The 17,634-nt window shown below is 41.2% G+C and overlaps 1 protein-coding gene across 4 annotated transcripts in view; it reads left to right on the forward strand.

Annotated features, from left to right (window-relative positions):
• Positions 1 to 175: 175 nt before the first annotated feature.
• Positions 176 to 17,634, forward strand: part of CDKL1 (cyclin dependent kinase like 1) — a 53,656-nt gene continuing 36,197 nt past the window's right edge. Inside the window, exons 1-2 of one of the 4 annotated variants that reach the window (XM_081292134.1) lie at positions 176 to 1,791; positions 2,413 to 2,699. In XM_081292134.1, coding sequence (XP_081148260.1) covers positions 2,532 to 2,699 — 168 coding nt within the window. In that variant the 5' untranslated portion in view covers positions 176 to 1,791; positions 2,413 to 2,531. Of the gene's footprint in view, positions 1,792 to 2,123; positions 2,233 to 2,412; positions 2,700 to 17,634 lie in introns of those variants that run through there. The other 3 variants (XM_081292135.1, XM_081292136.1, XM_081292133.1) reach the window with 3 other exon arrangements.

Genomic DNA, 17,634 nt, shown 5'->3' on the forward strand with positions numbered 1-17,634 from the left:
GGCAGGGATCATTAAGGGCCCTCTTAAAAGCTGTCTACCATAATACCCACAAAAATAAATATCTTCAGCTAATATTTCTACTTAATGTTGCAAGACTGAATGCTTTCTTCCTAAGATGAGCAATTAAGACAAGATATGTGCTCTCACCATGGTTATTTTAAAAGGGAATAAAAGAAATACCGATTAGGAAGAACTAAAATTATCCCTATTTTCAGATGACATGGTGGTCTACACAGAAATCCTAAGGAATTTATAAAAACCTCCTAGAATCCATAAGTGATAAAACACCTAAGGCTTAATCATTAAAGAAATGCAAACTGAAACCACTAAATATCACTACCCACCTATTAGAATGGCTAAAATCAAAAGAACTGGCATTCCAAATGCTGGTAAAGGTGTAGAGTAATTGGAACATTGCTGGCAAGAATGTAAAATGATACCACCACTCAAGAAAACATTTTGGCAGTGACTTACAAAAACTCATATACTTATGATATGACCCAGCAGTCCCCTCCTAAGTATTTTCCTAAGAGAAATAAAAGTGTATAATCATACAAAAAGTCATGCATGAATGTTTACAGAAGCTTGACATACAATCACTGAAAACCAGGAACAGATAAACAAATATTCATACATCTATACAGTGGAATACTACTCAGCAGTAAAAATGAAAGCATTGCTGATAAATGCAACCCGGTGGATGAATCTCAAATGCATTCTATTAATTGAAAGAAGTTTATTCTCAAAAGGCTGTAGGCTGTATTAGTTCATTTATATGACATTCTGGAAAAGGCAAAGCTAAAGAGACAAAAAAAAAATTGATAGTAGCTGCCATTTGAATTTCTGGGAGGTCTACAGACCACTTCTAGGCCATCCCTGGACCCAATTTTTATGCTCCTTCATTTTCCAGCCAGCCACAAAACCCTCTCTTCCCAGCTCCAGCTCCTTCCTGAACCTCACTAAGACTGGCATTTGGTAGCATACTGCTTGGTATGGGGCTGGCCCCCTGTTTCATAGACAAGTGTTTTAATTTTCTCCCCGGAGGTCTTGCTTCTGGGGCAAGCATCGACCTCCTGGTGGGCGCACGGAATGGGGTGAATGGTAACTGTTGAGATGGTGGGCCAATTGGCATTTTACCTATTTCATGATTTCCCCATATCCATCAACTGCCCACCATTGTGCTCAGATCTGAGCAGTAGGCGCCCAACTGGGAGAAAGATGGAGAAAAGAAACCTAAATCAGGTAAACCCCAAACTGTAAACTTCCACCTTCCACATGGGAAAGCCCGACTGCAGTGGAACCTTTGCTGCCAGTGGAGGGGTGTGCTGACTTCAGCCAATTTCAGCCATCATATCTTCATCTTCTTTCCCTTTCTCCCTCTCATTCATTCATTGATGCACTGATCAGAACACAGTCGCTGTCCTCAAAGCGTTTACAAGCTAGCAGGGACACCAAAGAGTGTGAGCCACGGAGCCGACTCTCCCAGGCAAGTGCACACTTCACAGGCGGGGGCTCCCAGTGCAGGGTGTTCCCAGGTGACAGTGTCCTGTTTTCCACCACCTGCAGGAGTTCGCCGTCTTGCGGATCTCTGCGGGCGGGACGTGCAGGGACCCAGGCCCACTGTCAGGACAGCTCTTCCCGAGAGGTACAGGGCGGATAGGAGAGGAGTTGGGGTGCGGCGGCCCCGCCCAGACTAGCCGGTTCCCATAGGGATCGCGGGCCCGGCCCGCCGCAAGCCGAGCGAATCGGGAGACCGAGTGGCGGGAGCAGGGCCGGGGCATCCGTGGCGCAGTGAGTCCCGGGCCAGGAACCAGGCTCACCCTGGGGCCGGGGTGCGGGGAGCCCAGGATGCCACGTGGCGCCGCGGAGGCTGCGCGGGGCGAGTGGCAAGGCTCCCGCGCGGGTGGCGTCCTCCTGCCACCGCGCGGCTGCAGTGGAGCGCGAGAGGCGGCTGAGCTCCACGAGTCCCGGGCCCGAGCTGCTGGGCCCGCGCAGAGGCCCGGGGCGTGGGCGGGCACCTTGCAGGCCCAGAGGTCTCGGGCCGCTGGACCTCGTCGCCTTCCCCGCGGGGAACTGGGAGGTGTCCTCTTGCCGCAGAGAAATGAGACCCGAAATTAGAACCGGGGAAGCCCTTAGCTTTCCTGCTCCTCCAGCCAGCTCATGTGTCTTGGATCGGATGAACTATAACATTAAAAAGACAGATTATCTTACAGCTCGGCTCGTTTTAGGATGGTGGGTTACATTTTAAGTTGCAGAGTATATAATAGGCGGTTAAAATTGGGTTACCTAAGGCCGCCGCCTCTAGGCTCACATCCCTCACCGCGTGGCCGCTGCTGGGGGCGGGACGGGAGCGAGCTTTAAAGATTTGAGTCCGCCCTTCGTTCCTGGACCAGGGCCCTTGCTCTGTTCTAGGTCCTCTGCAACGACCCCTACCTGACTGGGGCTCGAAGTGCAGTCCATTCGTGCCCATATTTCATAAACGACGTTGAAAAGCTATGTGAAACCATTTTAAGAAGATTTATTCCTCTGTAATGGAGAAGTATGAAAAAATTGGGAAAATTGGAGAAGGATCCTACGGAGTTGTTTTCAAATGCAGAAACAGGGACACGGGTCAGATCGTGGCCATCAAGAGGTTTCTGGAATCAGAAGATGACCCTGTCATAAAGAAAATCGCCCTTAGAGAAATCCGCATGCTCAAGGTAATTGATTCACTTTTGGGGGGTGGGGTGGGGGTTAAGGGGATTGAGCTCAGGGGCACTCGACCCCTGAGACACATCCCCAGCCCTATTCTGCATCTTATTTAGAGACAGGGTCTCCCTGAGTTGAATTTAGCTCCTTGAATGTTGCTGAGGCTGGCTTTGAATCCTGGCGATCCTCCTGTCTCAGCCTCCAGAGCTACTGGGATTACAGGAGTGCACCACCGCGTCTGGCTCATTTTTTCTTTAAAGTGAATTTTCAGGGATTAGAAAAATATTGAGTCCTGTAATGTTGGGCTGTGGGTACCTCTCCTGACTTCATGGCTTTGTGTCCTTAGTGACACAAATGGAATGTGTATGCACAAGTAACTAATTATGTAAGGAACCGGGAAGCATAGCTGCTGATAAGTGGTAAGGTGGTATTCACTTTTAGAAATGCTGTGGACTATTTTATGTTTCCTTCCAATAGATTCTCTCCCACATCACCTGTAGACCTGGGTTTTCAACAGCTAGTACACTGGATAGTGTAGGAATTTAAAACAACTCACTTTTGCTACCATTCTTGAATTTATTTATTTTTGCAGTGCTGGGGATTGAGCCCCGGATCCTGAACATGCTACAGGATTTCATTACACCTTACACATATACACTGTTAAAGCATCATAGTGTCCTGTTCTCTAAAAGAAGTGAAGCGATCCATTTTTCAGTGTTTATCTCCTAGTTCACACTAGGAGAACATGATAAGGGAGAGTGGTATTCATTACAACAAAAGTAGTTCTCCTCTAATAGAAAGAGGTTCTTTTCTAAATTTCATGTAGATGCAATCCAAATCACAGTCTAGAATGTGACATGCTGAACAGAGTGGCCTTTACCTTTGTTTTACACAGTGATGACCTCAGTGTTCTGAGCTGTGCAACTGTGTGACAAGGGAAGAGTGATCCAGGGAAGGACAGATGCTTAAAACAATGGTTATTTAAGGTTGTACACCCTCCCTTTCAGATGCAAAATTCTTGGAAGGGAGGTGAAGTGGATTTCCTCACGACTCTCACTCCTGATGTACTGGGTTCCTAATCAGTCGAGCCTGTGCCACTCACAGTGGGTTCCCAGGCCTGGCAAGAACTCTCTAAATGTTGTTGGATAATGAAAATAGATTGTTGGGAGGCATGCTTGAACCAGACTTTGAAATGTTTTATGTTGGCATGGAATGAGAGCTAAGGCATTCAGGGCAGGCAGTATATTGTCAGAAAAGGTGCATAAATAGAAAGCTCAGTATTTTGAGGGAACACAGGTAGAAACCCCAAAGTCTTGGCCAAGATGCCTGGTAGGTATTAACAGGCCAGAGGGACAAGGGGAGAGAAGAAAGCTGGGAACAAGTAGGAAGGGGTGTAAAGAGTTTGCTGGACCATGGGTCTAGCCCTGGTATAAGGGATCAGTTGAGCATAGCTGCATTTTGGCAATTCTTTTAAATTATTGGTTCTTTTTAGTTATACATGACAGTAAAATCCATTTTGATATAATTATACAAGCATGGTATATATCTTATTCTTGTGGATGTACATGAATGGTGGGATTCACTGGGTTATTTTCATATATGTATATGGGAAAATTGTCAAGATTCGTTCCACTGCCTTTCCTTTTCCTATCTCCCCTTCCTTCTCTTCAACCACCCCCACTTTGTGGGTTAGGTTCCACATATCAGAGAAAACATTTGACCTTTGGCTTTTGGGGACTAGCTTACTTCACTTAGCACAATAGTCTCCAGGTTCATCCATTTGCAAATGTTGTAAAGCCATTCTTCTTTATGACTGAGTAATATTCCATTGTGTATATGTACCATATTTTCTTTATCCATTCATCTGTTGAAGGGCACCTAGGTTGGTTTAATAGCTTAATTAACTATTGTGAATTAAGCTGCTATAAACATTGATGTGACTGCATCATTTTTTCATATATTTTTTGATCACACATATTTCTTCTGTGAAGTGCCTGTTCAGTTCCTTTGCCCATTTATTGACTGGGTTATTTGGTGGGTTTTTTGTTTGTTTGTTTGTTTGTTTAGTGTTTTTTTAGTTCTTTAGATATGATGGAAATTAATGCTCTATCTGAGGTGAAGGTGGCAAATATTTTCTCCCATTCTATAGGCTCTTTCTTCATGATCTTGATTGTTTCCTTTGCTCTGAAAAAGCTACTATGGCAGTTTTTAAGGCAGCATGTCCACAATGCTTCACACTCTTAGTGTGGAAGGCACTTGTGAAGGTGTAGCTGTCCATTGGTAAATGCTTTTCAGGATGATAATTACTATTGAGAAATCAATTTTACTAAGAATTTTTGGAAGAGTTTTTTTCTGAAAATTAGAAATACTTTTCAAATAATATTATTATGTTATTTAGGGAAAAAAGGTGTGACTCTTTTTCATGAAACAAATTCAATATTCGTTCTTCAACTATTTCCTAAACTAATTATAATTCACTGTTCACCAAGAGGTCCTACGGTAGTCAACTCTTTTTACTGTTTTCAATTTTGAATCATTATTTTCCAGGTTATATAATCAGTCTTAAAATAAAAACAAATAATTGCCTTTCAAGTTAATCTCAGTCAGTTCACAGTCTACTTTAGGGACAAAGTAAGTACTATTCTAATGGCAATAATTAAATTTTACTGTAACATCTGAGCTCACAGCAACTATTCTACCCTTTTACAAACTTACTTTCTGTTGTAAAGAGAAGGAAAGAATTAAATTCATTCAGTCAGCATTTTGAGTGTGGCACCTGTGCATAAGAGAACTGACATATGTTCATTTGGCAGGTGTTTCTAGAGCTCCTGCCTGGTACCAGGTACTGTTCTTGGTCCCTGCCCTCAGGAACTCACATCTTAGTAAGGAGACACCAATAGTAAACAAATAATTATATGTCAAGTAGTGAAAGAATTAAAGCAGGACAAGAAGGTAGCAGGCAAACTGGGGAGCTTGCCTTTTTACATAGTGGTTAGGAAAAGCCTTTATGAATGGCATTAGACCAGAGACCAGGAGGAAATGCAGGATGACTCACGCAGCTGTTAGGGGGAGAGCATTCCAGGCAGAGGGCACTGGTAAGTTCACAGGCCCCAAAGATAGGATCAAGTGCATGTTCTAGGCATGTTCTGATGTGTCTAATGTGTCACTGTGTCTGGAGCAGAATAATGGAGGATGTGGTAGGAGATGATAGCTAGCAGTGTCAATCTAATAGAGAGAAAAGTTGATGTTGTAGGAGTGTAGAGGCAAGAGAATCTCTGGAGCTGTGACCTTGAGTTACTAACCAGGACCATAACCAAAAAGAAAAACAGCATAATAAAAGACCAGTTCAAAAACCACCTAGGAGATTACACTGCCTCATTTTATTTGAAAATACTTGATTCTTTATATATGCTGTCCTTCATCTTTATGTAACAGGACCTTATAGCTGGCTCCAGGTTATGAGTGTAGAACTTCCTTCACCAGGGTATATGACATCCTCTGAAGTGCATCTAACACATGAGCCCTACAGGAAGGACTTCAACCCCTTTCCATAACTTGGGGTTTAAATATATTGGATGAGAGATGGTGTGGTCATGAGAGAAGCCAGAATACAGGGAGGGACAAGGTCTCTGAAGGAAAATCACCTTAAATAAAAAAGTCAGGCATGATGGGTTGAAGTCATCACAGGGCCTGTGGTGGGAACTGGGCACTGTTTTATCATGAAGCAGGTGAATATACTCAAACTCAGCCCAGCCTCTGGGGACTGTGTGTCCAGCAAGGAAAGGTCTGTGTGGTTCAAAACAAACACAAACCAGCCCTCTGAGAATGATTGTTTTACTAAGACCCCAAGCCTCTGTGATACCTGAACCTTCTCTCTGTGGAGTGAAAATGGTAGAACTATTGGAAGAAGAAGGAAATTATTCCATCTAGCAGTGGTGAAGAGAATCGATTATCCTAGGGGAGTAAGAGGTCAAGGATAGGACAGGGCCACTATGGATGCCTGGGTGACCTTCTACCTGTGGCAGGTGGAAGAAGGGGCATTAGAGTAGATCGATGTCCGTCAAGGGCTGGAAGCAGCTTTTAGGACACTGTGACAGCTCTCTCAAAGACAAACAAAGAGGAGGAATCACATTTTTCATTTGCAGGTAGGGGCTGGTGACCTAGTAGACTTGGACAAACTGCCAAGTAGCATTACCAAGGGTGCAGGAGTTACACTAGTAACAACCGTAGAAGGTAGATATTGTTATCCCGTTTTACAAATGCATTTAGGATGGTTAATGATTTGCCAAATCATCCTGGTTAGGAAGCTGGAATGCAGCTGTCCCAAGTCCATGCCCTGCTGCTTTCACACATTAGAACCATGACATTACACTGGGCACTGCACTCTGAAGTCTCCAGTGACTTCGTCCTTGCTCCTGAAGGGCCTTCCCTGTGAGATTCATGACTTTCGTGGAAGTCTGAGTGCAGATTCTCACTAGAACAGTGGTTCTTTTCAACTCTCATTGCAAAGCCTTATAGATTATCTTAGGAGGCAGAAAGTTATGGTTTGCCACCAACAAGGATGAGAATAAACATGGGGGAAAATGTTTAAAACTTTTCTATAAAGATTACAATAGAGTACACGCATTCCAAATGAGAATAGTATCACTTCTAAGAGGAGGAAAATTGGTCATTGGAGTTGGGTGGCAAAACATATCGAACCTTGTTCTTGTATGAAGCATGTATATAGGTACATAATGTACCTAGACAGATACCCAATGTATTTGTGGCATTACATGTTCTTAGGTCCAGCGATTACGAAAAAATATGCAATAGATTTCTGTAATCCCAGCAACCTGGGAGGCTAAGACAGGAACTTTAAAAATTATGGAAGCTCTAATTAGATTCTAGTGCTAGGGAGCAATTTGCATATCTCAAAATAAAATAAAAAAACAGGGCTGGGGATGTAGCTCAGAGGTAGCTTGCCCTGGGTTAAATCCCCAATACCACAAAACAAAACAAACAAACAAAACCCTTGAGTGGGGGAATGAAAAAAGATACTTGTGGTGTGGGCAACTGAGACTGTATGTGCTGTGGGCCAGAAACATGCTGTCATTTGAATCTAATTAATCATGAACAGTAATAGCATGCAGAATGTTCAGAACTGCTCCTTTTTGCCTGTCGCCCCACTTCCAATAGCCTCATAGGGCTGTGTGGCTGCACAGGGACCAGAACCTTGTTGAGAATTTGCCTGATTCCACCCAAAGCAGTCATTTGACCTTGGGCAAGCTCCAACGCCTCCTGGAACCTGGCCCAGCTTATCTCCATGATTTATGTCTCTGTTGGGTACTGCTTTGCTGACTCAGCTGAGGCGAGCAGAGTGCTCTTGGGTCAAACTTCTAATAGCGGTCAGGCAGCTTCAAGGATGCAGGAGCAGAAGAGGGAAGGTCGAAAAGGACAGTAACTGAGAGAGAGAAGAGCACAGGTGGAAAGGAGGAAGGCTGGACTTTAAGATAGGGCTGTCCCCAAGGTTAGGTGCTGGAGGGAAAGCACTTCACAGAGCCTCCCTAAGAGGCTCACTATCTGCAAACATTGGATCCCAAATACTGCTGGGCAAAGTACCATCCTGGTGACAGGCGTGCACTGTGAGGAGCAGGACCGACAAAGTTCCCTGTTCAACACAAAGCATTAAGTGCTTCACTGAATGTGCCAGGGCCCCATTCTACTCAATGCTACCAGAGGGCCATGCAAATTGTTCCCTAGCGCTAGAATCTAATAAGAGCTTTCATAATTTTTAAAGGCATCTGCTTTCCCAATGTTATTTGGGAAGGAATATTTCTGAAGGCAGTAAAAACTTTAATGGGAAATCTTGTGGCATCTTTAAGAATTTAGTCCTGGCAAAATAAAGGAAAAAAAATTAGTCCTAAAAGGGGCCCCTTTTCTTCAAATCATTCACTTGGTTAGTTGAAATGGATTAGTAGCATGTGTCTATATAAATAGTTTTAGCCATGTTGGGCATTTTCTGTTATAGACTATAGGAGATTACACATTCCAGTATCTGTGGAGAGCACAGTCGTACCACAGTGTGTGAAATGTAGGACAAGACGGACAGGAGGAGACTGGGGAACATCTCCTCTGAAGTGACTAGCCACCGCTCAGCTCTCTGAGCTATGAACACAGGGTGCTGGATTCGCAGTCTTTTTTAAAGACCAGAAAATTCAAATTTTATGTAAAATTCCTGGGCTGTTCTCTATAAAATTGTTATTTTGGAAAAAAAACTCAAAATAGATAAAAGTGTAAAGAATAATACAATGAATATCTGTGTGGCCCTAACTAGATTCACTCATCAGCCATTAGAATTTCGTTACATTTCCTTTTCTTACTCTGGCTCTGGCTTTCTCTGGCATGCGCTCTCTCTCTCTCTCTCTCTCTCTCTCTCTCTCTCTCTCTCTCTCTCTCTCACACACACACACACACACACACACAGACACACAGACACACACACACACTTTTTTTTTCCTGAATCATCTCCCTAAATATTTAGCATAAATCTCTTAGGACAAAGACATTCTTCTATATAACCATTTTGTGGTTTCCATACTCAATCAACTCAAATAATCTCATCTAATATAGTTTATGCTCCATTATCTTATTGTTCCAATAATAGCTATAAAATTATATGTATAACATAAAAATGTATAAAAACTAATATAGGGCTGGGGTTGTGGCTCAGCAGTAGAGTGCTCACCTAGCATGTACAAGGCCCTGGGTTCGATCCTCAGCACCACATAAAAATAAATAAATAAAGATATTGTGACCAACTAAAAAAATAAATATAAAAAAAGAATAAAAAGCTAATATATATTGTTAGTTAATGTCTATCTTTCTATATAAAACTTTCACCTAGTGGTTTTAATATCTATTGATGATCTTTGCCTGAATCAATTATAATCAGTTATTATAACACTTATTTTTCTATAATTCTTTCTACTTCTTAGTTGTTGTAAATAACTTTCCTTTACCCCCCACAACACATGTTTTTTAATATCACTGTGGTTCATGAATTCTTTTTTATTCAACATTTATCATTATTATTCTTTTTGAATAATATCATGTGTTTGGCCATGTGGGGCTACTTTGATCCTGCTCCAGTATCCTGACAGATGTCCATCATTCTTTGAGCACTTCTTTATTGTGCAGCACAACAAAATATTCCAAGTTCATCCTGCCCCACCCCTGTGATCAGCCATTTCCCCAGAGACCTTTTAGGGATAATAATATCTCCTGATTTTAAAATACTAACAATTAATTTTTTAAAAAGTTTTAAACACCATTCAGTCCCAATAAAACACATATGCAGATAATGTTTGGCCTGCAGGCTGCCAGTTTGGGGCCTTTGAATTATGCAGTTCTTGTTTATGCAGATATTGTCATTACAGATTAGCAGCGATCTGGCCGTTAATGTTCATTACTGATAGATGGTATAGACGGATGTCAGGAGTTTATGTAAACTGGTTGTCAACAGCAGGGAAGACAAAGCAGAACATTTCCTTGCCCACAAGGATAGAAACCAAACAGTCCCTTATCATCATCTCTCTCTATTTGTTCAACAAGTGGAGACCTGTTTAATTTTGTTTTTACAAGATAATGCACAAACTGCAAATAGTAACAGACTTTGGTTTGTTTATAGGAAGATATTTTAGGCTTAGCTCACAGTTGTGTTTATCTAGGAAGATTGTATTCCTGCTATATAGTGAACTCCTAAGTGATAAAGCTGCCTTGTAAATACTCCAAGAACAAAAGAAGCAGAGATCAGCAAGCTGGCTTGTTACCATCAAGACCCCCAATTTGCAGGGAGATGTCCGAGTCCTGATCTTCTACATGGGTCCTGCCACACACCTTAGACTCTAGAAAATGAAATAGCACAGGGCAGAAGGAGTCAGAATAAGTGGGTTTTGTAAAGTTTTTATTAACAACAATTGTCTATATTTATGTTTATATTATTGAATGATCAGGTCAAGGTAAGTATCATATCTGTAATCTCAAACTTTTATCATTTTGTTGTGGTGAGAACACTTAAAATCCTCTTTTAGCTATTTTGAAATATATATTGGACTGGGGTTGTGTTTGGTGGTAGAGCACTTGTCCAGCATGTGTGAGACACTGAGTTTGATCCTCAGCACCACATACAAATAAATGAATAAAATAAAAGTCCATCAATGTCTAAAAAAAATTTTAAAAGAAATATATAATAAATTATTTCTAGCTATAGTGACCTTGCTGTGCTAAACATATCACCAAAACTTCAGAATAAATGATTTTATAATTCAGTTTGATTTAAAACAAATATATATATATATATATATATATATATATATATATATATATATATATATATATATATAAAACAAATAAATATACATGATTATTGCTTTTTGACCACTTAAATTATTTTTATTTTTCACAAATAAAATTTCTAGATAGATAGCCAATATTACATATATAGTTATTATAAAACATTCAAACCAGTTGAGCATGATGGTGCATGCTTGTAATCACCACTCCCCATGAAGTTGAGGCAGAAGGATCAAAAGTTTGAGGCCAGCACTCCTCCTGCCTCAGCCTCCAGAGTACCTGGTATTACAGCATTAACCATGCACCCAGCTAGAATGGAAAATTTTCCAAATGGGCCAGGCATGTGTCTTTCACTTTAACTTTTTAAAATGTTTAATTCACCGTTATATTTGGCAGGATTAATGTTTTAGGCCACAAATTTGCTTTCAACGGGCATATTTTCTTGCTAATTTTTAACCTTCTTTGTTACTTATTAACATTAAAAGCCCTAGAGTAAAAACACTGTTGGATAAAATTGCCAGGTTGAAAATCTTTGAACTTCATCGCTCTTTTCTGTTGGGACAATGAAAGAAAGGTAGGAGTTTCTCAACCAACTGATGCTGTCAGCCACATATAAAAACCAAACAAATTATTTTCTTTATGTCTATCAGTACGTTACTGCATTAATTTTTGGCAGCATCAGTGTTATCTGTCATTGTGATCACATTTGTACTGTTACCTCTTTCCTAGTACACTTCACCTACTCTATTAGTCAATAAAACAGGTCAAGCATCCCACTGTGTATTGCTAGCCTGTGCTGGAGAGGAATCCATTAGAGGTCTCTGGCCAGAGGAGCAGCCTGGCACATTCTGTTCCCTCCCAGTGATCACCAGCCAACCTAAGACAGCCCCCTGGCCTGAGCTCTCCACCCAGTGGATCCAGCTTTTCAGTCCTCCAGTCCACATTATCTCACCTTTTTCCTTCTCTAGCCATCCACCCAAGAAAGACGCTAGTCACAGTGACTCCCTGGGGATTCTTGGCATTTGGAGGAACTGTGAGTTAAGAAGTTTCTTTTATCAAGAGTGTTATAGAAGGACTCCTCAGCAACACCAAGGAAAATGAGAAATATTTTCCTTTAGGCTGGAGATGGAAGTAATAATCTAAATAGAGGTTTTTTCTTATTAAAAATAGTCCCCTGGGCTGGGATTGTGGTTCAGCTGTAGAGCGCTTACCTAGCATGGGTGGGACCCGGGTTCGATACTCAGCACCACATAAAAATAAAGGCATTGTGTTGTGTCCATCTACACCTAAAAAATAAATAAAATTTCTTTAAAAAAAATAGATCCCCCCACACACAACAGGGATCTACTAACTAGGGCTCTGAATTAACTTTAAAATATTTAACTAGGTTTTTAACATAGCAAAGGGACTTAAGGAAATAATTTTAACCCATATGTATGATAAAGCAGTATATGCTTATGTAAAAAAAAATTAAACAGAAACATGAAAGTACAGAAGAATGTAAAGTGAAAAAAAAGTCTCCCTTGCCCTTTACTCCCCATTCTCATCCTCCTTCCAACAATCTTTTTCTTGTGTATCACTCTAGAAGAGTTCTTTGTTTGTCTAGGGACATATATTACCTTACAAACCAGGTAAAAATACTATCATATTTTATATATAATATATACTCTTCTGTAATTTCCTTTTTATACTTAGTAGTTTATCTTGGACATTTTTGCAAGTCAATGCATAAATATATGCCTTATTCCCTTTTCAACAGCCGCATAGTATTTCATCATTTGTATGTACTATGAAGTCCTAAGATTGATTTATCTGATTGATATTAATTGCGTATTTGTGGTTTTCCAGTGGCCAATCAAGTACACAAAAAACCTGCCATATTTGTAAGAATATTAGGGATAATTTCCACAAGTGGATCATTGGTAGTGGAGATGAGAGACTCCAATCCTACTTTCACTCCTGGTTCTAAGACCTACTACTGGCTGTTGGTGACACGTTACCATGTGGTGACTGCTGGCTCAATGTGCATATCCCTGAAGGGTAATGAATACAAATTCCATCCTTTGGTTGGGTTGGCTACTCATAGTTGGTGAGCTATGAAGTAGAACCATAGCATGATATATGCTAATTATTATGCCTCCTTTGCTGTGAAATGTGTCCCTTGTCCTCATGTGTGAAACCCTATGCCAGTAAAGAAAGCTCTTGCTAAACCCTGGGATTATGGTACAAGCAGGAAAGGCACAACCCATCTCTAGAGTTAGTATCAATTCCATTAAAGAAAAACTACTATCTCATCCACATTGTGGCCGGTTTCATTAAAGAAGAGCATATGTCAGGGACTCAGTTTGAGGTTATTGATTTTGGGGGAGGGGAGTTGGTTTCTCTCCCTCCCCCTTCCTCTTCTTCTTCTTCTTATTCCTGCCCCCCCGCCTCGGTACTGGGAGTTGATTAGGGGCACTTTACCTCTGAGCTATATTCCCAGTTCTTTTTCTTTTCTTTTTTTTAAATTATTGAATTATTAATCTATTTATTTATTTATTATTTTTAGTCATACATGACAGTACAATGCATTTTGATATATAATACATACATGGACTGTACTTACATCAATCATATTGTCTATTCTATTCTGCTGCCCTTCCTATCCTCAATTTATTTATTATTTGTTCTTTTTAGTTGTACATGACAGTAGAATGTATTTTGACATATCACACATACATGGAATATAACTCCCATTCTTGTGGTTGTACATGATGTGGATGTCTGATTCGTTCTACTGTCTGTCCCATTCCCATCTTTTCTCCCTTCCTCCCATACCCCCCTGTTCATTGCAGTGAACTTACACTCCTCCCTCCCTACTGCCTATTGTGAGTCAGCATCCACATATCAGAGAGAACATTCAGCCTTGGGTTGTTCTGGATTTCACTTAGCATGTGTTTCAGTCAGCTTTTTTGGCCACTGCTGTGACTAAAGGACCCGACCAGCACAACAGTAGAGGGCTCACAGTTTCAGAGGTCTCAATCCATAGATAGCCAGCTCCATTCTTCAGGGCTCAAGGTGAGAAAGGAACAACATGGCAGAAGAATTTGACAGAGGGAAGTGGCTTACATGGTGATCAGGACGCAGAGAGAGTCCACTCTTCAGATACAAATATATACCCCAAACCACGCTCCAATTCCCACCTCCTCCAGCCACACCCTACCACTTCAGTTACGACTCAGTTAATCCCTATCAGGGAATTAATGACTCTTACAACCAAATGATTTCTCCTCTGAACCTTCTTGCATTGTCTCACTCACATCCAAACCATAACAGCATAATAGCCTCCAGTTCCATCCATTTACTGGCAAATGCCATAATTTTATTTTTCTTTATGGCTAATATTCCATTATGTACCATATGTACCACCCCAGTTATTTTTTATTTGAAACAGGCTCTCACTAACTTGCTGAAGCTGGCCTTTAACTTGCCATCCTCCTGCCTCAGCCTCCCGAGTCTCTGAGATTATCAGCCTGCACCACCATGACCAGCTCTTCTTGAGTTTTTGCCATTAGTATGTTGAGTACTCAGCAGCAGCCACGGCTGGATCTACCTTGTAAAGAGACTGCCAGTGTTGTTGCCTCATGATCGGGTGCTCATTCTACTAAGGCACCATGGCATGCCAGGAGCTGGACACCTCCAGTATGACCTAACACACTGAGTTATGGGTTCTGAGTGGTAGGGAAGCTTTGACCTTCTGCAAAGTTCTCTCTTACTCTGGGTTCTAAAGAAATGTTAGCAGCCTTCTAAATCACTTGACAAATTACAGCAGTATTCCTAAGGGCTATTTATACTGCCTCCAAAATCCAAAAAGATCCACCAAGAGCAATCCCTCTTTTTTAATGGTAGGGGATCCAAGGTGCAACAATTGCCAATTTAAAGAGGTTGTCTCATGTGACTTCTTTTGTGTACAAGCAGAGAAATGAAAAATTGTGCTCCATATGTATAGTATGAATTGAAATACATTCTTCTGTCATGTATAACAAGTTAGAAGAAATAAATAAGTTAATAACTTTTTTTAAAAAAAGAGGTTGTCTCAGTATGCCCCAGGCCATTAAGTTCCTAGAACATCACCCCTATACCATTCCCTGGAAGATTTTTTCCCACTCTCTAGCACATATCTGTCTTCATTGGATAATCAAAGCACTTGCCATTTCTGCTCACCAGAAATCAATTACCAGAAGCTCCAGTTACCATGGTGTCATCAATATAATTGAGCAGGTTGATATTCTGTGGAATATCAAGAAATCAGCATTCCTGTGGACCATACAGACAGCAAGAAAGTTAACCTTGAGCAAGAGAGTAAATGTGAACCAGTCTATTCCATGAGAAAATGGACTTTTTTCCATCCTATTTGATGACTGGATTTGGAAAGAACACATTCACTAGATCAACGTTTGCATGTTGAATGTCAGAAATTATGTGTATGTATTCCAGGAAAGATACCACATCTGGCCCAACTGAAAGATACCACTTCTTGCTGAAACTGAAACTATGAATTGCTTGAGTTTATAGTAGTCTGCCAGGTGAATTGTGTGAAGATGTGATAGGGACTACCACCTCTATGTCCTAATGGTGATATTAATTTCTCCTGGAACATGGTTTTGCTTCTGTTTTGACTAGAGTTGTATTGAAGGAGGGGAAGAATTTCCAGAGGCTTCTATTTGGACCTTTCTGTCATATTGACTCTTACTCATGGGACCAATGTGAGGGTTTGCCAACTGCTAAGTGACTGTGTCTCAATTTTGAACTTGAAAGTGGAGGAAATAATCTCAAGGGTGGATCTATAGACCTATAAGGTCCAGTCTCAGACAGTACTCTATCAGGCGGCCACAACAGCATTTTGGGGTCCCCAGTTATCAGTGTCAGCTCAGATCTTGTAGCCATATCCCTTCCTGCAGCTTACTTTGGTAAGTGGTCACAGATCACTTTAGAAAGCATTTGAAGAATACTTGTGGTATTGCAGGATCTTTCCTTAAAGTGATGCTGGTTATAAACTAACTTAGATCTCAAAACTGGGTGAAGAACTGCCCCATTCTAAAAGTTGACATCAACCTTCTACTTGCCATCTCTGGATTTCTTTTGGAAATACATGTCAAGTAACACACTAGCCCCCTGCCCTTCTATATCACCAATAAGAACTTCACAGTAAGGTCCTATTTGTGCATCAGCACAGATTTCTGTGAAGTAAGGTAGTCTGGCCTTCCTTTCCATTATGATCATATGTGTACCTTGCCACTCTCAGAACCTGATCTCTGCCACCCTGGAATCATATTATTCCCATTGGAACCAGTGAGCCTAGTTTCATTGTAGTATCTCCAGCCTGTCTACCCATCCCACAGAGGAAAATCACCAAGGAACTTCTCACAATTGATGGTGCCTCTTCCTATTGCCTATGCTTTCATGGAGAGAGTAGCCTTTGGGCCTTCCAAGGAAACATAATCAAGTGTTGGGTGCTATAGCCCTACATGGTCATCCACTATCACATTTCCACTTCTTAAGTTCCTAGGCTCCTTCCTCAAAATTCTGCCAATGCAGTTTCAGCATGTCCACTTTACCTACTGAAAGCCTAACCTTCAAGAGCTATGCCAGCAACACATTTAAGACTATCATCATAAAAAGACAGTCATATCAAGAATGAAGTCCCAAGTTACAGAACAGTGCTTCTTTATCAGTGAATTTCCCCCTCTCCAGCCTTTGTGTCTGTGATCCAATACCTGAAAGATTCCTGCTGATTCATATGAGCCAGGTCTTGTAATTTTGAGTAGAGTTATTTCCTGAGGCTCTTGTTTACTACCTCATTTCAGTTAAAGGTCTATGGGCCCTGAGAGGAAGTGGAATCAAATCTCAGGAGGACAAGCATCCTCCTCCTCAAATGAGGACTTTTCAGGTCTCTCTGTAAGAAGCAGCGGTGGCAATGGGCAGAAGCTGCTTCTCTCACCCCAGAGGGTTCAGGAAAATTTGAAGGTTTAAGGTTTTCAGATTCATCTCTCCAAATGTCACTATCCCAGATCTCAGGATCCTTCTTTTTCCTGTTTACTGGTGATTGATCCAGTTCCAGAATTCCATTCTGTAGACTTGCTAGTGGGGGTCCACTTCTGAGAACAACTGTCTCAGCCTGTGTACACTCCAGAAAGTAAAATCTGAGCCAAGGGACTGTCTGTTAGTAGTGTGTTCTGGGAAGTGAGACTAGAGAGCAGAAGTAGGGGACAGGAGAGCGGGAAAGGAAGAGAAACCGATGCAAGAGGCTAAGAGGTCTCAGGCCCTTCCAAGTGTTTTACCGTGCTGCTCTAGAAGTCCATGAGAAATACATGGGGTTATTTTATTATAATTATTGTAAAGGAGGGAAGAACACCACCATTCTCCACTCTGGGTGGAGGTTTGTGCCTGAGGGATTACTGCAAAAGTCCCTACGTAACTAAGACTTAGAGTCAAGTTCAAAAGTTTTAAAGCCTTGTGAAAAAATATTTTACTGGAGCAACTCCCACTTTCTAAACTTCAATTTCTGTCTTCTTGTTATTTACCACAGTTGTGGGAGAAGAAGAATGTTTTTGAAAGCAAAACAGGAAATTG

Source organism: Spermophilus citellus (assembly GCF_964194105.1).
Source record: "Spermophilus citellus genome assembly, chromosome: 4".
NCBI classification, from domain to species: Eukaryota; Metazoa; Chordata; class Mammalia; order Rodentia; family Sciuridae; genus Spermophilus; species Spermophilus citellus.